The sequence below is a fragment of the Calliopsis andreniformis genome, chromosome 12 (genome assembly GCF_051401765.1).
Source record: "Calliopsis andreniformis isolate RMS-2024a chromosome 12, iyCalAndr_principal, whole genome shotgun sequence".
NCBI lineage: Eukaryota > Metazoa > Arthropoda > Insecta > Hymenoptera > Andrenidae > Calliopsis > Calliopsis andreniformis.
Window position 1 is genome coordinate 12,351,278 of NC_135073.1, and position 22,199 is coordinate 12,373,476.

Sequence of the window (22,199 nt, forward strand, 5' to 3'; positions counted from 1 at the left end):
AATTTCTTGACTGAAACTTCTGCTGTCGATGCAGCTTTGTTGGAGGACCGTCAAGGTTTAATTGTATTGTTGGTCGCAAAGGCGACGTGGTTTATCTGTAGACTAAGGATCGAAGGACTTGGGTGAAGTTCGAAACTACCTGCTGAAAGTTTCCTGTGAAAGGTTCTTCTTTTATCTACGTTATTCTCTATCGACTTCTTTTCCTTTGTACAATATATCGAAGACGATAGATGTAGAATTGCTTGTAGAAAAGGAATCGAAGATCTTTTGGAACTCCACGCTTCGAAAAAATAACTCTTTGTTCAGAAGTGTTACGAGTCACGAATCATTTGGAATTTAAATGGTTCCTAGAAACTAGATTACTCGTAGCTCGTGTGTTACAGAGAAATTAGAGAGTCCAGTCTGGCAATTACTCAATTTACCAGGAATGACAAGAAACTAATTACCACTTCATTTCGCGTACAAAATTAAACGTCGAAATGGAGAAATGAAATATAGGTACTGAAATCGTTCGCGTGCTCGTTTGTGAGCCCCAGTAATTGTTATCACCGTACAGCCTCGCCTTCTCGTGGCTCTAGAATTCAGTGCTCCATGGAGCTCAATTAATCTCAGAAAATAAAATTTTCCCTCAATTAACTGTCAGGATGTTTGCTTTTTAAATATTGGAATTTCCCTTCGAGATCGATTTACGGAAAATTTCACTTCCGACGACTTTTAGGCCGCGTCGAAACGTTCGTGGCGATTTTATATTATCCGATTAAATCGAATCCGCAATGGAAAACGCGCTGCGATTCCTGCATTCTGCGATTTCGCGCGAGCGTCACTTTTCGCGTGCATACATGCATACGTGGTTTCTACGGCTGAGCTGCTTTGACGCGTATCACTGAATCATCCATGGTTGTAACTATTCGTTCGTGAAATGTAAAACTATCGGAAAAAAATCCAGCTTTTAGACACTATCAACTGAGGGATTACGTCACACGGACGACTTTAAAGAATTACAATTTTTTTCCGCTAAAACAATGGTTTGAAAGTTTGAAGTTTTCAAGATAACATGTGATAAGTTTCGCAGAAAAATTTGCAGCAATAAAAATATGATATTTAAAGCAAACCTCTACGTGACAGAACACAGTGGATATCGGATTGATAAAACTACAGTTTTTTACGGCTATTGTACGCTTTCATTTTATTGATATTGTAATTACTTTTTGAAACATGGAAAAAAGTATAGATTGAAAAGTTTTTCTCATGACTCTTTTTTAAAATATCATGATTTTTATGGTTATTGAAATTTCAAAAAATCGTGGGGCAGTCAATTCATTTAAAAATAATCATATCTACAGATTCACTTTTTGTATCCTCACACTGTGCCTGGTAGAATTACTGATAGGAAGAACTCCATTTTATTCATGAATAGCTATACAAAATCCTCGACTTTTTTTACGAAATATTATAAGTCTTATTCACAGTAAAAATTTTATTTCGATGATTATAATAATTTTGCCAGTATAAATTTGTAAAAATAGTCTCTCTTTTCATGCTGTCAGGATAGCAAAGCCTTTTGAGAGAATATTTTTATTTGGAGGATAAGTTACAGCTCCCAGAACTTTGAAAATGTTCGAGATACATAAACTCGGCGTTATAATTTTCACGAAACAAAATTTCGAAAAATTTCCTTCATAATCCTCCCTCGAAATGGGAATACTTTTCAATCATAAAACAGCGTTGATTACTGGAAACGCGAGAGGGACTTTTCTGACGCATTGTAAAACAACTTGACACGCGCCGACTCCACTGTTCATCGAATGAATAAATAATCGATCGTTGCTGTGGAAACGACTCGATTTTAATGCCTCATTTATTTTCGATCCAAGTCACATGCCACGTGCAATATTCAACAACAATCTACGAGGATGTCTTACCTTTATGCAAGTGAGATTGTTCTGCTCCACGGATGCATGAAACAGAAATTGCTAATTACTTCATGGAAAGAGTAATTGAGCTGGTCTTTAGCTCGGTGGAATTGCTTGGTCGCCTTGCAGTGAATGATTTTGCTAATAAACTGATCTCCCCTGTATTGTTCTATTTGTCTGTTACTCACATGGTTTTAAAAATGTCACCTCTGTACGTGTTCACGAGGGAACGTTCAAATTAAAAATATTCGCCTCTCGCTGCAGAATGGTTATAAAATGACGCTTAAACCAGCTTAACGTCCAATAACAAGCTGTCCATATCTGTCTATACTTAAAGTGGTCGTCAGCAACGAGTGCGTGCCAATTTATCTGTAATTCAGTGGGTACATTGATCATTTGTCACGTGCACGCGATTAACTTAATTAGCGAGATTTTGTTAAGTTCACTGCGGTGCTGTTGGCAGCTTGATAAATATGAAAATTGAGGGGTTCGAAGGGTGATATCTGTATCGAATCCCAGAGGATGTTCCTGTCAATAAACCAATCGAATTAAATGAAAAACTCGCGGCAATAATTTCGCTGACCCTTGCTGTCACTGTTTCCATTACAAGTTTCCACTCGACAAGAAACTTGTTAACTAATACGCCCTTTTGTTGTACATTCCAATGATATTGTTCAACTTCTTACTCCATCGACACGGTTCAAAGAACTCGTCGTCGTAATAGAAATTCATGGAACTTCTTCGCGAGCAAATTCAATCTCGCGAAATACAAAGTGCTCGACATTCGCGGCGAATCATCGCATCTGCGAAACTTTTCCTCGAATCGCCTCATAAAGGGGGCTGGCGGAATTAACTTGCCCAAGTTTGTCTGTTTTGCCAAAACAACGATAGAAGTCACACCGTGGCTTGTCATCGAATTCCATTGATGCAAATTTCGACTCACGTAATAGCGTTACAACGCCACCACGGAAAACGGGACTTTCATTTTGACTCTATCGGAAAAACGCTAGGAATTCGCTGTTCCACCATCCCCGCTTTCCTCTCTGATAAATTTCCAATGAATTCGGTGTCTATCCCTGAAGCGTGGCTCTTCATCGATTGACGTGGCTTTAAAGGGATCCTTTTGTGTAAAGTGTTTTTAAACTTGGACCTTGAGCTGAAGAAAAAGTAATATCTATTGTAATTTGTGTGCTAAAGAGTATTGAAGTGTTCTAAAAATTATTATTTTGAGGGTATCATACTATAGAATACTACTCATAGATATTCGAACGATTTCATAAGTTTGGAAATTATATACAATAAACAGATTTATTGGTAGTAATTGATATTTACTCCTTTTTTTTAAAGTATAGGTACCTAAAATACGTATGACATGTGTCTGACATAGGATTTATTTTACTGCCAGTAGCGTGCATTCGGCAGGCGCAGCGATTTCAGTAGAATAAGATAAGTCAGACACATTTTATACTTGTATGCTCGATTCATAACTCAGAAACGAGGACTTCAACTAGCCTGAATTTTCTGACACCTGTTGACATACACTCTGTATTAATAATAGACACAGAATATTGTAGATCGACTCAAGTAGTGACTCATGAATTTATTCACGAAGGGTTACTAAATTCTCAAGATATTCTATATCTTACGCCCAAGTTGAGGAAAGTGAAGAAGAGTTAAAAGTAGAAAACGATACCGATGAAAGTAAAGTGCCTATAAATTACAGACCCTTCTACACTCAAATGGATCTTCTACCGCAGAACAGGCTCTTTAGTTTCTTTTTACATTCTTCTTAAAACCTCCAAAACCATTTACCATTAACATTTACGTACACATGTATTCACATACATTTCACCAAATTTTTTAAAGTGCAAGGGATTAAAATTGTCAGTCAAGAAGTCACTCAAACAGCAAATCATCTTAAGTCACCGTGTTTGCATTATTCGTGTAAATAAAAAAAGAAGACTGATAACAACAGAGGCGCCAATCTTAAAGTCTGAACACATCCTAGAAATCCCTTTCATTGACTAGTGATTTTTCTACGCGCAGAAAATGTCCTCTCCTCTCTCAAGTCCCCTTCATTCTGTACTACCGAAGAGAAGCCACTCTTGCAGCAGCATCTTTCCTCTTTCAGTTCAAGATCAGTCACATACCATCATTTACTCACATACGCTCAATTTTCCCCACACCAACGTGTACACATATTTACATACTCGTCGCCAGCCGCGCAGCCAAGGACTCGTGCAGAATCGCTAATGCGAGCAGTAGCCCCCTGGCTGGTCGCCTCCATCGACGATCCACTCTGGCTAACGACCCTCTGTTACATCTAATTGCGCTGAGTTACGGGCCACAATAAACGCGATTTCGATTCAAGTCGAATTCTTCTGGCGCCTCCCTTTGCGCGAATGCCTCGTCCCTGGGAATTAGAATGCTACTTTCCAGCGACCAATTCGTTGTCCACGATTGAAATCAAGAGCATGCCCGAGGAAGCAAAGCAGGTTAATCGGAAGAGAATACCAATTCCGCATTAGCGTTCTCTTCGCGAGTTCGCCACGTGCCCACTCTTTGTCCTCCCTTTGAGCAAAGTGCAGTCTGTTCTCAGGAATTTCTTCTAACAATGCACAATAGCAGACAAAATTGAGGACCACTAGGCCAAAACTCTGTCAGCTTTTTTATTTATTTTAACTTCGTGAACAAAATTAAACAGCATTCTTCGTGTCCTTGTTCATCACATTAAGTTTACATCGATGTATTCTTGTAGTTTGTAAATTATTGTACGGATAAAACACTTTTCATTCAAAATGGAATAAAACGGCAACTAAAAATTTTGTGTCAACTGGTGAAAGGTTTATTGTAAAGTCGAGATTTCAGTCTACATATTTATAGTGATTTAGATTATATAAAAAATTTGTTACAAAAATTAGAACTGCTTGAACTTGTACTAATCTAGAAGTATCTTCAAAGAAATTCAATTTAGAGCTACAAAAGTAGAGGATTGAAATTTGAAATGACCATACAAAGGTTGTCATACGGCTTCTTATCATAAATTTCCAGCAATTGAAATATTAACAATGTTTTAGCCTAGTGGTCTTAAACGTCTGTCCACTACTCTACATTCAGCACAGTCCCTGGCTTCCCTTGAATTCGATCTCGTTCAAATCTCTCGTCTGTGCAGCTGCCCTGAACCTCCATGTTCTACAGTTTCAACTCCAGCCCAGAAAACATCCCTCCGATTGTCTTCGTCGCTTCCTTTCATACAATTTCCTGAACGAGGCAATTCCGTTATCAAGGGGCAGGGAATTCACTTTGAATTTCCATCTCTCGGAAGCAATGCAAATGCGTTAATTGCAATAATAGATGAGCTGGCAGGCTCCCTGAATCGCTCCTGCTTCTTTCGTACGTATCAACTGTTAATGTACCAATTAATTTTCATTGTTCCATCTGCTGCGAGGGCTTCTTGCTCGCAGTTTCTGGGCACGGTGTCGAGCGAGTTCTCTCAAACAAGGAAACGACAAATTCGCTCCTCGACTCCTTCTTTTTGTTCGCGCCGAACGCTGGTCGGGAAGCGTCAGAAAGTCACCGCGACGGGGAACTTTTTATCGCGGCGTTCCGTGCGTGCTTGGAATCGATTCTGCTCGATGCCACCCCGTCAGCCAGAGGAGGACGACTCAGCACGAGGAGGAACTCTCGAGATCTCGATCCCCGCTAAACGGCTGAGGGAAGAAGCCGAATTTAACGAAGCCTCGAAGACGAAAAGTGCATCTTCGTGTGGAGGGGGAGGCTACCGCGGGGTCGTTTCCTTCGCGTTATGAACGGGTCAGGGATCAAACAAGCGTGCCTCCTCGGGGAGAGAAATGAATGGGGGTGTATAGGGAAGCCAGAAAGGCTGAAGGTAGAAAGATATAAAGCTCGGCAGCCTCAGGATGCCCCGGGGTGCCTTCCCAGCAGGCCAAGTCTCCATTATTTAACCCCTCACTGGCTGATCTCGTTCAATTGTTTGCGTTTTCACAGGTGAACCTGATCTTATTTTCTGCGTTTCTATCGGCCCCTCGCGGGGGCTCGGCTTATCTAAAGGCTGCCACACCACTCTGGGATACTTTCTCGGAATTCATGATGCAACCTTATCGTTGGTTATTGACCACAGCTCGATCTATTAGATTCTTTCGGTTTCTGACTTTGGGGGACCTGGTCGAGGTAGTCAGTGTGTTTAGTATGCTACTGCTTCTTATTCTTTTTTTTTTAAGAGATCTCACAGCTAGATATGTATCCATTTGGAAAATTATTGGCATTTGTCACACATTTTTTTTTAAACCACCATTTAGAAATTTTTTAGAACATAAGTAGATGTGATGAAGAATTGTTTTTATTTTTCAAATATGAATAGACACAGTTCTTCATTTGGTAAGTAATTTAGCATTTATCATAGCAGAATTTTAGTAAATTTACTATTATGTATCCTGAGCTATTCATTTCTCAAGTGAATTCAGTTTTAATTTTTCAATAGTTTTGAAGTCAAATTTTGTATATTTCTAATATCCAGGCTTAAACAAAATACTACCAAACTGTAGAATTGATAATAAAAACAGGTTCTTTTCCACAATCGTTAAGCTGTAGATTCCTTTAACATTTCGTGGAGATCTGTTATCTATCAATAACGATATGTAAGTAGTCACCATTTCATTGTTGAAACGTTTGAATTTGTTCAAAGTCCAAGGATGAAATAATGTGTATCCGTGCTTAGGGAGCGTCGAAAAATTCATGAAAAGATTAAACACACTTTACCCGATGACGAACATCTGCCGCTGCATACAACTTTCATAAGCGTGCGTCCTACTTTCTTCGCTGGAACTTGTCTCGCGAGTTCGAGCTCGCAAAATCATTGTTAGGACGTTTAACTGGCTGAATTTACGGCACGGCCACGAATTTCCTTCTATTTTTAAGTTTCAGCACTTCCAACTCATCGTCGTTGTATATTCAGCAGCGGTGGGACTATCTTGACGAAAGAAATGGAGTTTTCTCCAGCAGAATTTTAGAACTTCCGGCTCGAGGATGAGGACAGTAATGTCGTTCAGAGCTTGAATTATTGAGTCGTCGAAGATAAACGTCGCCACGAATATATCGGATTTATGAATAGCGTGGTTCGTCGTATTTCGGCGAAAAGTTGCGAGGAAGTTAGCATAAACGTGCGAGATGGGAGATGTAATTTGGCGTTTTTAAGGGCTGGGAGCCGTGACGTGGGTGCGGCAGATGTTGCCTCCCACGAGATGGCCGAACGTCCAAATTCGCTGCTCAACTTTTCCGCGGTTGATGCCGTGCCAGATGCGTTCAATGATATAATTTGCTTTTGTGATGCCAGCCCACGAGGCGTTCGAGGAACTACCAATTAGGTGGCTCGTTCTCTGGCGTAACTTCGGTGACAAACTTGTCCTGAGAATAGGGTGGAGCGTCGATGCTCGTCGTAAAGTTGAGAGGGACAGAAGTACCTTTAATGAAGGTATAATGTAGGGAGGAATTAAAGATGTGAACTATGTATGCACGAAATTTTGAACAAATTTTGAAATGCACCTTAAGAGCAGATAAAAAGATTCATTGATTTCTGAATAAGGGTTGCCAATTATCTTTTCGTAGATACTACAATAAAAAGAGCAGTTGTTTTACTCTAGGCATGAGAGATTAAGAAATAGATTAGTTTGAAGTACAAAAATTTGACCTTTCCTTAAGAAATCTGAAAAATTTCACGATTAAGCTAGTGCCCTAGAAATGTGAAGTAAGTTTAAAGTAGAAAATTTTTTACTCATTTTCTAAATGTAATTCAATTTAGATTATTGTCCCAATTCTAATAACCAGGAAAAGATATTTAACTTTTTACTACTAACATGGTCTAAGGATAATCTTGATAGAAGTTTTTAGTAGATCCAATTTGATCTTTCTTGCTACAAGGAAAGGAAGCTCAGACAGAAGAAATTTCTACCACAATGTAATATTATATCTGTTATTTTCCCATATACACACATACACACACACACATAACAATCTAATAAGACTCAATTTCTAGAAAGCAAGGGACTTTCGTTGAAAGACTATAATTGTTTTCAATTGTCCGAAATAAGCCATACTTGCGATGTAATTGAACAAACTGTTAAATCATCGATTTTTGCGAATAAATGATCTCAATCGGCATTTCTCAATACGAAATTGCTTTATGGGCTGTTCCAGTAATTTCCCTCGTCGCATTTCACAATCCAAAGCAAACACAGAATGCAGGGTTACGTAATGGGAATGCAGCTGCGTGTGCATCCACGCACACATGGCTACGTTGCGTAATGCGACGTCATTTCGTTAGTGGGTTTAATGCGACAAAATGAGGAACACGCATAGGAAGTAGGTAAATTGCACGTGGAACTTCCGTTACGAAGTTCCCGCGATCGATTGGAATTGCCACTGGAATTGCCTACGAATTCAAACAGCCTTTGGAAATAACGAAACCCCCGGAAACCTCCTCCACACTAAATCAAACAACTAAAACACCAGTCTCACTTATTATTCATACAATATAAAAATTAATATGAAAGCTACGGAAGTAATAAATTAAAATATTTTTAAATGAATTTAAATTGATCAGATCAACGAAATAAAAATTAACGTAAAAAATATCAAAGTAATAAATTAAAATATTTTTCGATAAATTTCTGTACACCAAATTGATTATGCAATCACTTTTTCGCCCTTTTGTTCATATTTTCATTCTCTTCCGCTGTTTAAAAACTATTCAAATTAAATTCTCCAAATAATCGAACTATTATAATATCGGAAAATTCAGGTAAAGGAAAATTCGATAAGTAGCCTAGTTCTACTCAAAAGTAATGATCAGACATTCCACTTAAGTTCCCCCAAACAGGCCGATACCTCACCGATCAGAACTTTTCCTCCGCAGGAGTATCCAGCACGAAGCTCACCGCCCTGCTCGGTATTTGCATTCTTATGAGATTCGGCACGTGCTACGGGAAAAATTGAATTTCCCGCGGCGACGTTCAACTTTTGAATAGCTAATACCCAATTATTGCGTTTCGTCGGCTTATTCTCGGCCAGACCCCGAAATCGGAAGCCCGTGGCTCGCGTTACGGGCGAGACCACAGGGGAGCAAGATCGATGTAGCTGTCAAGCTGGCTTGCGCGAAGAATGTAAAATTAGAATGTTATTACACCAGGGCGAAACGTCTTTAAGCGGCGCGGGCGTATTTCGCGTTGTACGCCACCGCATGGAACAATCTTCGCATTTGCATGCATACGGGGTCCGCCTGATGAGTTCGTACTCGCTCGTTCACCGAGAAAATTACATCGACACCGCGAGAGAGCCTGTAACTGTTAAAATCCTTCGTCGCGTCGGGCCCTTCCCACGCCGCTAATTAAGTTCGTACGCGTGCACGCTGGTAATTCGCCCCGTTGACGGTGTTGCGCCTTCCTTCTGCGCCCTGGCGCGAAAACAATCGCTTTCGTCCCTGGATACGCGATGTAGCGACAAGATCTCGATCGCTGTTTGAGCACGCAATTCAGAGGCGCGTTTCTTGTTTCGGTCGAAGATGCACGCGATAGGGGAAATGGGGAGCAGCGTGGCGATACTTTCGTGAAATGTAATTGCACCTCGCGGATGTGCTGTTGGAGATGTTTATGGGGTTGTTAGCGGATTAGTTGAGAGATACATCTGTCGTTCATTTTAGAAGCACACGTATGGGTATTTTTGTGAATGTTGTCGTTGATCAGTGGTTTCAAGCGACAGCTTATTTTTTATGGTGTATTTTCAATTGTTTTTTTGTTAATTGAAATAGGTGAGTAAATTATAGATTGTTGATGATAGCTAGAGTGTGAGATATATAGAGTGAATCATTTGAATATAGAATTTCCTATAACCTTAAAACTGGGTAAAGTGGGTCAAATGGATACACGAACTTTTTTCATTACCAGACTGCGGATGTTCATGCATTTATGGAGTACTCAAATGTATAACAAAATACAGAATGCATATAATATGAAAAGTAAAGAACATGTTGCAATATTTAGAGGGTCAAACAACTCTCCATTTATATTCTGTCTCTGTAATCATTATGAACATACGAATTTACATAAACATCCATAGCATATCCCGAATGTAATTCTGACTTTATATCATGCGCTCTGAAACGCTCTATGCAAAATTATTTGCCTAATGATACTATCTAAGTAATAGTCACAAGAAAATTTAACCCAGCTTATTTTCTATTCCAAATCAAATCAAAATATACAAAGTATAAGATTTTAATTTTCCTATAATTTTCGTAGTATGAAATCTAATTAAGAAGCAGTGTTAAGCAGTTACAGCTTGGTTTACCTTATTGGAGTTTTGTCCCATATCCAGCTCCCGATTATATCGCTTCTCGCCGTGGATCCAATCTTGCACGACCTTCTGAATTTCTGGCTTTTCCGGGTCCACCAATCGAAAGGCTGTGATATTGGTCCCGCCGTGCTTGAATTCCTCCAGGTCGACGCTGTGCAGGTCCTGCAAGGAATTCAGATCACTTTATGAATCTCTCACGAACTGGCGGAGATGGCTTTTTGCATGCTATCCAGTAGAGAATTTTATTGCTCCTACGCTATGGACGTTTAATATCTGTCTCCTCTCACTCCGCGTCTCCTCTCTGAATCGTGAAACTTACACAACGTACTATTTTGTGGCGAAACACTATGGAAATTGAACAACGAAGAACAGCGCAATATACAAACCATATATAGGAGAATTTTAGTGTATAGGATAACACGAATCCCTCGTCATGAAACTTGAAGTCGCATTACGAACATTATGGTTCCATCGAAGTGAAATAGACCATATTTCTAGTTACTGGAATTATATTTGTGGAATATTGCAAATTTCAAACAGTAAAATCGCTCTTCTCATTTATCTTCCCAGAATTGGGAACATTGAGAAAATAGGTAACTACCTCGACAACTGCAAGGATCTCCGTCATTATTTACAAAAATCAGGTCCCTAATTTCCAGACTGCAGAAGATACGAGAAAATTCGTGAAACACTCTGCAATCAGCAGCATCCATAGTATTCGAGCAGAATCGAACACCCAGCCAATTCCACCGAAATTGCAACGCTCTGGCCCAGAGAGTCCTGTCCTCTCGGTCGTCCTGCGGAGGAACGCAGTCTTCCCAGGCTCTGCCTGTTTAATTCAATCGCCTCCCTCGCATAGTTTACTCCGTAAAAGCTGTTCGCGTCTCTGTTCGCGCTTCCTAGGACAAGATATTACTTGGACAGTCGGTGGGCATCAGCAGAAATAGAGATATCTCCTGGAATAGAGTGGAGCGGCCCCTCTCTGGCCAGCTATCTACATCGTCGCGGCACTCGGCGTGATTTAAAGTTGCCCAGCCTCCGAGCACAGCTCCGTCCACCTTTTCGAATGCTCAAGCAGCCCGACAACACGGCCATCTATTATCCTTTGTCCTGCGCCTCGGCCACGATAGATAACTTCGCTAGTCCCGAGATCTCGCTGTCCCCGCGAGTCGTACGATCGACAGCCAAAGACGATACACACCGACACCGCGATCGATTCGTCCGGTGATCGATCATCGCCTCGCCTCGGGACGTCGGTCATTCTTTATGGGATGTCGAGCACTGCTTCGAGGGTCGGGTTCCTCCGCGTGGAATCGATAATAGCGTGAATAATCTTCCAGGGCTTGGAATTTCGGGAAAATACTAGGGAAGGGTCAATTACGTAAGGAATAGTCTTTAGTCATTTGTGGATTTTGTATAGAGTGCAGAAAAATATGGATTCTACAAGTTTTGTATTTTTATGAAGGTTTGCTCTTTCCTATGTTAAATGCTTTTTCTCTTCCAAAATCTGATTAATGTAATATTTGATATTTTTAATACTTGTTTTTTTGAGTTCTACGCGAGCAGCTTTTTCATTAAAAGAGGCTTAAATAGAGGTTATAGAATTTGAAGTTGAATTTTGCTGTTTTGTTTTTGTATGAAATCAATTAATTTTTGTTCATAAAAATATATAATGTTTTCATTACTCACAGGTGTTTGTATTAGTTTGTAATTGCTACTGTATGTATGAATTGCTCCAAGTTTTTTTATATTTCGCTGAAATTCAGTCACAACTGAATCCTCCATTCTGCAAAACGAAGTTTTGAAAAATATTTATCAAAAATCGCGAACAGCGCAAAAATAGCAAGCATTGTAGATTTTGGCAGTCGGTACACTCTGTGTAACGAAGCAGAAAAACGATACTGTTTCGATCGAGGGAACCGCAATCCACAATCGGCGGTACTGCAAACATCGATTGGAACACTGCGTCAATATTATCGAGATACGTTTTTTGCCACAAGAGGATCATCGATATTGCAGCACACCACTCTGTAAGTGTAGAAATTTTTCTGCTCACTTTGTCACCTGAGTGTAACGAAAGCAGCGGCTTTGTCATTAGACCACAATCTTTCGAGCATCAGAGCTTTTCCAGTCCCATTTACTGGCAATATCTTTTCTGTTAAGTTTTTGTGTCCTGAAATTATAGCCCGAGGCAAATGAGTTCCGTTTTTACCGAAGAGAGGCGAGGAGAATTATGACAAATTGAGTAAATATGGCGGAATAAAGCGAATACATGTCCAAATGGGATACCATTAAGGAGAAGCTGTAGAAGACAATGACTTTCAGGAGAATGCTCCTTCCATTATCATATTCTTTCTCTGATTCTCCTTAAGCCAAGTGTTCGTGTAAGTCATTTGGGTGACGAGTGAAGGAAATCGCTTCCAACTGTTTTTACATACCGCAAAATAAAATCAGTCAACATAAACATAAACCTTCCATAAGACACTAAGCGAGGAATTCGTGAAATAGTAAGGCCAGTGTAAGATAGAAATTTCTATACGAAATGAAGACCGAAACTGGTATTTACATACTTCAATTTCACACAACTTATAAACTAAAAATACGTAGATACTCAAATTTACACTCCCCTTCCTCTTAAAAAAGAATTTGCTCAGCTACTTCAGCAAATTCCTAATTCCACATTTATTAAGTTCAGCTTCTCCCAAGAAATTGAATTCCTGCAACCCAAAGCCATAAATCAGCATATAACCAATTCTCTCCCTCGCACCCGCCCAGAATCTGGTAGTCTACATATCCAACGACACGATCGTAAGAATTAAGATATCATCCAATTCGCTATTCGCTCATAAAGCTCGCTCCGCTTCCTCGAAGAATTCAATTTCCTCCCCATCAGTGGATGCAAACATAACAACCCTTTCTCTTGAAAGTATCCGCGGAAGTCGTGCTCCCTAACTAAATAGCTGTCTTTTGCGAATTATCTTTCGCTGGATTAGCCTCGTTCCATGGGACGTGGATCCGAGGACGCGGAATTATAGCGTTGCTAGCAGACGCCCACTCGCGTTTGCCTGCCACAAATCTCGACGGGTGTCCAGAATCCAGCGACGTATTATCGCGTCCCGTTGGTCATTACGGTTATTATGCCTGTTACGGTTACGATGATTGTTATCGTCGTTATAGCCCGCCGTTGCCATTAAGCTTCTTATTACGAGCGTTTAGTAGGCGTAACGCCGTGCTGCGACCGCCGTTTCCTTATTACCACCGAGTTATTTACCCGACTTCGTTCACGATCTTCCTCCGCAACCCCTGCCTTTTTCTCCAGCCTCGATCGACGCGTTTAATTATCCTGGACGTCGATCGTTTATCGTTATCGATAATAAGATCGTTTTTCGGCCAGGCTGACCATGAACACGACTCAATAATCTTGAAACATGAATCCAGTGGATTATCGAATCGATTACCCGATCGATTATACGTGTTTGTTCGACTCCAACGAAATTAACTTCTTCTTGCGGGATCAAAGACGATGTTGCTTGGACGGTCGTTACGTCGTTGCAATTGATTCCACGTGATTTTATCACGTAATTATATACAGGCGTTTAATAGACGAAACTTTAAACCGCGATCACAGCTCGTTACGTGGTGATTGTGTTGGTTTACCTCGGCGACCGCGAACCTTTCGATTATTAATTCATTACGCCTTTTATCGAGTCACTCTGTCAGTGTCTCGCTGGCCCTGCTTTCTACGGTTCCCAGACTCGCTTTGATCAACCTGCGCGAACGCTTTCCTGGGAAAAGCTGCCAACCGACGTGTCAGCTGCATGCTGGGGGTTGGTGAGGGTGAGTGCGCTGTGGGTACCGTGGGTGGAATACGGTAGATAAATTTACGTTTATTTTTCGGTCGTACACTCTGTTCTGATCAATTTTCGATGGCCTTTTGAGGGGTGCAAGGTTTGAGTAGTTTATTGATAGGTAAGGCATTTTGGAGAGAACTTTGTGGGTTGATTATTCAGTTTGGAATTTGTACAAGGTTTGTAATGATCAGTGCCTTAATTTTTTTGGTGACGAATAATGATATATCGTTGTCTTTCAAGGTAAATTATTTTGCTCTACAGTAGAAAGGTTGAACAAACTATAGTTGTATGTAGTTACTATACTGATAATCATATCAAAAGTGTTAATCTATCTCAGTATCAAAACCCCAAATACGAGTAATCGCTAGTTCTATATAAGTGTACGTTTCGCTAACTTGAAAATGTAGAACAGTTAAATGTTCTTCGATTGCTAGGAGCTGCACAAAAGTCCTAGAATTTGGAAATGACAAATAACGAATTCTTTGAAAAAGCTAGAACCCCGAGACAGTTGCCACATGTTCAATTACTTTTTACCAGCAGCATATCGCGAGCGAAATCTTGACGAAGGAAACCGGTAGAACTCTTGGGAGAATTTTCACGCGTCGCGTATGAAAAGTACCCCAGCGAGATGTGACTGTTGAGTCAAGCATCGATCGATAGCTATCATTCTTCGTGATTTACGTTCCAGGCCGCGTTCTACATACGTAATCTCCACTTGTCTTAACGCCTAGGATATTCTCGCCAGTCGGATAAAAATACCGCGCACACGATTTGAATCGTGAATTGTGTGGCATGTGTAACGCCAATAAAAGCTTCGTTGGAATATCGCTGGAGTGTACAAAGAACACGCGTTTCTAGAGTGTCGAATGGAGAAGATCGGCATACGTGCAATTTTTGTCGATATTAAATTAAACGTAATTCATTCCCGATAAGTGGATAAAGTATTTCCCGATACTGTAGCGTGATCAAAGGTAGAGGCTGAGAGAACGTTTAATCTTCTAATAACATAGACAGACGAGCTATTTATTATAAGGCATTCCTTCTTTCACTTTTTCCTCTCTCCCATTCATCTCATTGAATAAATTAATAGCCCTCGATCGCATTGTTCTTCTTAATTGCGCAGACGCTGCTTCGTGAGCCAGTGTTTTGTCAATTAAATTTTCTCAATAATCACGATTCCATTAACTCCGTTTGTCGCTAATCCAGCAGATCCATTCCGATCGTTTCTTAAAGCGATCAGCTTGATGGATGAACGAGGGATCCCCATTGCCAGAGGGCTGGTTTAAGCGGTATAAATGAAAATAAATAGCTCCCAGACATGTCGACGTCTTCGTGCAGACGATATTCTATTCGCATTCTGTTCAAGCGGCCCCAGAAATTGCTGTCACGAGGGGCTGTCCAGCATTGCGTCGCTTAATATCGTCCAGATTTTTCATAACTCTTGAATTACCTCGCTCGTTGACGGTCTTCTCCACTTATCGCCCCTTAGAGAACGTAATGAGCCCTCGCAGCAATTAACGGGTCGTTCATCCAGCGAGTCTGCCTTTGGGACGATTCGTGGCGCGATGAAACCTTGATTACATAAATAACTTGGGAAACATTATGTTTGGATGTTTGGATAATTGTATTTCTGTATTGAAATAATGCAAGTATTCATTGCTTTAAGCAGGATCCTATTTATCAGCGAGAAAATTCGTACGAAATAAGTTATTTCTTAATTGATAAATATAGGTGGTGTCACAGCATTTATACCAATTCAACTTTTAATATTTGGTATGAGAATCTTTTATGATTAATTTATTGCTGGAGAAGTCTCTAAATGAATTGAAGGTTTCTGAATTTTCTATGTATATAGTATAGTATTATTTTGATGAATTTTCTATGTATATAGTATAGTATTATCTAGATATAATCATAAGTAATCTTATTATTTTCTGTAGGTTTCTATTAAATCATAATTTCAGTCTTAGTATCTCAATGATGCTACAATATTCTATTAGTACTATTACATTAGTTGAAAGCTAAAAATTATTCTTTATAAGTAATAAAGATTACGAACAAGAGACAACGAAAGGTGTACCAACAACCAAGTCTTGTTAGGCAAGAGCTATTATTCGAGAACAAATGTTTGGTGATTTCGTTGCTTATTAAGGTGATCAAGTTTCAATGAAGTGGCCACGTTCACACCAGCGGAAAAATTGCTCCGAGTGTTTGCTGACGACGGCGGTTTAATCACACGCGATTCGTCACGAGCCCCTCTTCTTTTGTGTACCCTTCTGTTATTTGTGATTTTGGTTTGTTTTCTTGTAATTGAGCGATCGCGTGCTCGTTCTACCCACTTTTTCTTTTCAATTTCATCCGACGTAGTGGATTCATTCATGCCAGCACTCGTGCAAGACAGAACAGCATAAAACAATCTGCATTTATCGCTTTCGACGTGTAACTACTGGTACTTGAATCTCACGTGAGCGTATTAAAACGAGCGAGGATTAAAAGTAGCTTGCAGCTTATAATTAGAACAGCTGAAAATTAAAGTGAGTTAATACACACACTTTCCATTTGTTAAATTGCATTTCTAAAGGTGCTTTCTACAGTGAACTGAACAGTAGCTCTCAGTAACAACATTTCACCAGCATCACGTGCAACGCGCTACAATTCATCAGCTCAACGAGATCGAGCCCTCTTTATCTCGACCCTGTGATAAACACCGCGACTTGGTTCTAACGGATTAACGAGGAACACTGATAAACACGACGATTAAAAATCAATGGCTGGAAGTGTTGTACCACGGTTCACCGACGCGACAAATCTTCATCCCCGCGGTTAGCGAATCAGCCCCCAGGGCACAGTCAGCGGCGGCCAGGAAGAATGCACATCTTCAACTTCGCGTCTGAACAAATACCGCCTCTAATTTACATTTTAATGGATCTAAATTGAAATCTGGTATACAGAGCCCGAGATAAATTGCGCCAACCGCCGAGTGAGCTTGCGCAGGCTATTTACTTTCTATCACTTATTACTCTTGCTTGCTGAAAGCCACGTTTCAAACCCTCGCAGCCTCAGCTGACTGTAAGTTACTAATTATCTGGGGTCCGTCTCGTACGTGGATTACCGAAAATTAAATGCTGCTGTTTGCTCTGCTTAAATGATATTGAAGATCTGCGAGACGATCTGTATTTAAGCACTCTCCAACACGTGATCGTTGATAATTTCTTAAATTAATCATTTTTAGAAATAATCTTAGAAAGTGGAGGAAAGCTGTGATCCTGATTCCTTTATTTCTGTTTACTTTCGTGGAGTTTAATTTAGGCTAAATGTCCCAGTAGTTGACTATGTTCCAATACCTAAAGACTAACGTTAATTTTATTCAATTTTAGGCTTATATTCTAATGTATTCAGCAACCTAATTAAAAATAAAAACTAGTGACATAAAACAGTATTCTCACTTTCTGGGATCTCATAATAAAAGTATCAGGACAGGTACACTTTCGAGTTGTTTACTTATTGGGACATTTGCCATCATAAACGTTTAAGTATTGGGACATTAACCTTACCACGGCATTTTTGTAATCGTTATCCAGCAGTCTATCATGAAGACAACGTCCACCAGATACCTTTCGAAAATTAGCTTCACAGCAGCGCCCCATCGCTCAACCGTGAAATCGAAGCAGCGTGCAATTAGCGATTCTTAAAATTGCCATCGCAAGGGAGTACTAAATGAGAAGGGTATTAACGCGGCGTTAATTGCAATTAAAACTGTAAATCTGGTGACAGGTAAGAGTAAACGTAACTTTCTAATTATAATTATTATTCGTTCGTCTGTGAGCAGCATAGTCTCAGCTTACATCACGATTACCCTCTTCCCAGGTCAGCGGTGCCTCGAAGAAGCCTGCTAACCGTGGACAACGATAAATTGCTAATTACCTCGAGGCTGTTTGCGCCCTGAACCGAACCGAGGAAAAATATGGAAGCCTTTCTCCCGCCGGGCTGAACACTTTCGCGAGAACGAGAGGGAAATAAGTGCAAAAACGGGCGAAGAGGGATTTGCATGAAGTTTCCTAGCTGTACGCGAAATTCGGAGGCAAATGTTGGGCTATTTGTTAGGCGTTGAACAGTTCTGGTCAATTTTTGAGCGAGAACTCGGGTAGAATGGAACTGAAGCGAATTTCAAGGTAGAAATTTTCTAGATTAAACAGGAAAAAATGTTTCTCCAAGCTGATGAGACAGGAATCTAGCTCTGCCTGGGTGGATCTTGTAAAATATAGCGAGAAGTGGAGTTATTAGTTGGAAAATGTGCGAAAGTGCTTATAGAAAACCAGTGGCAAGAGAAACGACGTTATCTATGAGCCGAGCCGATAAATGCGAGCCTTGGAGAAGAATATGCCCGTAGGCGAGCGAATTTTCCAATTACGCGGAGCAATTCGAGGGTAACAGTAGCTGCCTCCGGCCCTCTGAACCGATAACTGGGAATAATTCCTGTGGAAACTTCTGCTCGTGCATAGAGTCATTTTCTATACCTACCCACAAAATAATTGTATCCCGTTTCTGCGCTGTAATTGTCTATTATGGGCTAGAGAAATAATTTGTTCCAATCTGCTGATGCATATTTAGCTGAGAACTCTTAGGCAGCTGGGAGCAAAATAGTTGCAAGTTCGTTCTAGTCTCGTTTCGAGAATTTGAATTTGATTGTCGGGCGTTCGGTCGAGCTTCGCTTGGTCTAATGGCGTTTAATGCTGATCGTGGCCTGGATAATTAAGAGAAGATGAGGGACAATTAGATAAGCAAGACAAGTCAAACGTTATCCTCGCTGTTTAGTCGCAGTAATAGTCGCAGATACGATACTAATGCTCGACGATTCTCTTGCGATTTCAGCATGATTATACGAAGACGAGGAAAGGGGAGGGACACTGGACTGGATTAAAATGCAGCGGGGGAAATAATGACTCTGTTACTGTTCATTGGAATTTTTCTGAACTTATTCTTGCATTACTGTGAATAGTTCATAGGTAGTTGTAGAAAGCAATGTGTCCATTTGTTACGTAGGATATTCGATGACAGGTGTCAGAAATTTTAAGGGTGATTCTATATGGTGAGATAAAACGAAAAATCTAATGAATCAGAAACGAAGCCTCAAACACAATTTCATTGTATTTATTTCAATTCTCTAAATTTCATAAAAATCTGCAGTAATACCAACTCAAGCTAGACTAGCTTGCATCCAAGTAAGCAAAATCAAAGTAGATATTTCAAAACCAGGTACGTCCGAAAGCTTCACCGCAATAAAAAGAAAATACCAGGGATTTCATTTCGAGCAACATGTGTACAAATTTCCAGCCATAAACCGGAGGATGAAAGTCCTGCAACACGATACGTCGATGGGATGCATCTATCTTTCAAGAACTTTATTTTCCATGCTCCGTCCGCGAGGAGAAAAGTTGAAAAAGAAAGGATATCGAGGGACGATCGGCGATATTGCAGCGATTGCGCCCCCTAGCCATTCTGGAACAACACGTACGACGATTTCGCCCTTTCCCTGACACCCCCGCCCCGCCCCACCGCCCCATGGAATTCGAATCACAGAAATCCGTGCAGACTGCTCGAAACCTCGAGGAAATTCTCTTTGCGCGAACAACGGCAAAGGGGACCAGTCTCTTGCCGTGTATTAATGCAGGAACGTGATCGAGGAAATCGATGGGGAAACGAGGGGCTACGTCACGCGAAAACACGAGCGCGCATAAATGTGGGGAGCAGCTTCTCGCGTCGAGTCGCGAATTTGCATCGTTGTAAAAGCGATTTTGACGTTACACCGTAACGGTACGCTTTGGCAAACTCGCGTCAAAATGATGGAGGACGTTTAATTACAAACTTGAGACACAAGCTGTTATTTCCATGCCTCGCGTGTGGGTAATTTTTAGAGGGGCAGGTATTTAAATTACAGGATATTAGGTAAAACGAGGAAACTGTTTCATTTTTACATGTTACTGAAGTATAGGTTTAACGAAGGATGGATCCGTTAGGGTGAAGTAGAGGATCTATGATTATTTTAATGACGTGTTAAGATAGGGTTTATTAATGTTAGAGAGATTCATTTTTTGGAATCGCTGACGGGAAATCGGAGTCACTAGGGTCTGCAGCAACATAGGGCGTGGAAAATCTGTGGCTCGTGGAATATTCTATTTTATTGTCAGACTAACCATTGTTCCATTGTGCCTCGCTGAAGTTGGTTTAAAAATGGATACATGGGACTTTGAAAAAGTATGTACCGTGTAACGCAAAGAGAGGATGTACAATGGAAAACACGAGGCAAAATATTTAATCTGGTACAACACCATACAACTTGGAATTTAATATACTTGTATGCTGTATTTTTTTAAGTTTCCTGCGGTTTATTATTTGGTGCAAGCTGTTTCATGAGTTTTCATAGTGCTCGCTAAAAATCTTGTACATATTCCACATAACTTACTGTAGTTTTGTAGTTAAAAAACGCTCTTTCATAACGAAAGCACTGGATCATAGTTACACAGACCATAATAATACTCCAGCATTCAGATTTTCAAATACGAAATTTCTGTTAATATTCCAAACTTCACATACTTCAATTTTCAAATTCCCAAATATTCAAGTTTCAAAATTTTTCATAAAGAATTACCCATCTTTCCTCATAACATTCTGCCTTACTGTCCTCGTGCAATCTCTGTTTCAACACATAGAAAAAGATTGAACGACACGAGGTGAAACGTTAGCCATTTCCATTCGAATCGCTCAAAAGCCCTTTGGACAAGAGCAGGTCATCTATCCTTTGCGATAGCTCGTTAATTAGCCCCGATCATCTCTCCCTCCTCTGTATAAGCAGAGAGGCCACAAAGAAAACTGTTAAACGGTCATCCCACGACGCGGTGGGACGCGTTCCCAGGGAGAACTTAATCGATAAAGAACGAACGATATTTTCACTGCGCCATCCGGTATTCGTCTCGCGGCAGTCGTGGCCGAGGGGGCCGCGTAATTCAAGTCTAATAAAACGCGGCGTTACACGAGTACCGCTGTCGAGGCGAGTGCTCGCTAAAAGTTCCATTAAAGTCGAGGCCACGCAACCCGCATCTCTGCGTTTCTCCCGTTAACGTTGATTCGAGCAACCCAGGGCTTCGAAGGAGCGACAGCGGAAACCAATCTCCGACGGGCTGGCTTTGTCCGCGCTCCTATCGATTTCTTCCACCGTTCTTATCGATAATTTACCGCGACTGTTCGCCGGGGAACTTATCGATTCCGATCACGGCCACGACGTGCCCTGCAGGCCCGCGGAAAAGCACGGGGAAAGATCGGACGGTGATGAACGAGGCGGCCCTGCGGAAATTAGTTTACGCACGGGGCTCTCGCGGACATGACAGCTCTAATTTCAGGTGGTACCAAGGTGAGCGGAGCCTGTTGGCCACGCGGAGCCGCGCTGCAAGTCAAATTAATCTTGCGTGACCTCTGGGAGCAGATGGGTTTAGGCTCGCTTCTGTTGGACGGAGTGAACCGAGAAGCATTTGCCACGGAATGAATCAGAGAGCGGTTTCTACTCGTTATGGTGCTGTTTTATGTCTTCGAGTATAGGTAGTGAGGAAATACTTTGGGTTGTAAGGCCGATGTATCGGTCATTCGGTTAATCGTTGGCATAGGAGAAAGGAGCAGAGTATTTCCGTTTGATTCTTGTACGATGAGTGCACAGCCATTTTTATTCTAAATATGGTACAAGATGTCGAAAGTATAATAAACTTGAGGATCATACAAAAATACAGTTAGTTCAGATATCGGGTGTACAGAAACTAAAAAGAAGTAAAGCTTATGGTATTCAAAATGCGTGTTTTTATATAATTCTTTCTCAAAAGTTTACAATTGGAATTCTATTATGGGACAAAATGATCCTGCATTCGTCTCTTTCTCGTCGAAAACCAATCGCCTTCTAAGGGTTAATACTAATAATATTTATTTTAATTATTAGAGAATTGTGCTTCAAGTCATTTTTATGTTTCAAGGTAGTATGAATATTTCTTATATCACTACCTATGCACTTTTTGTAATAATATCC

General features: G+C 40.7%; 1 protein-coding gene across 4 annotated transcripts in view; it reads right to left on the reverse strand.

The window, feature by feature from the left end:
• The window catches only part of Kair1d (Kainate-type ionotropic glutamate receptor subunit 1D), a 157,083-nt gene that overhangs the window by 24,482 nt on the left and 110,402 nt on the right, over window positions 1-22,199 (reverse strand). For all 4 annotated transcript variants that reach the window (XM_076389483.1, XM_076389486.1, XM_076389485.1 and 1 more), the window contains exons 6-7: window positions 10,275-10,442; window positions 1,923-1,943 (exon numbers count right to left, since the gene is read on the reverse strand). In XM_076389483.1, coding sequence (XP_076245598.1) covers window positions 1,923-1,943; window positions 10,275-10,442 — 189 coding nt within the window. The remainder of the gene's footprint in view (window positions 1-1,922; window positions 1,944-10,274; window positions 10,443-22,199) is intronic.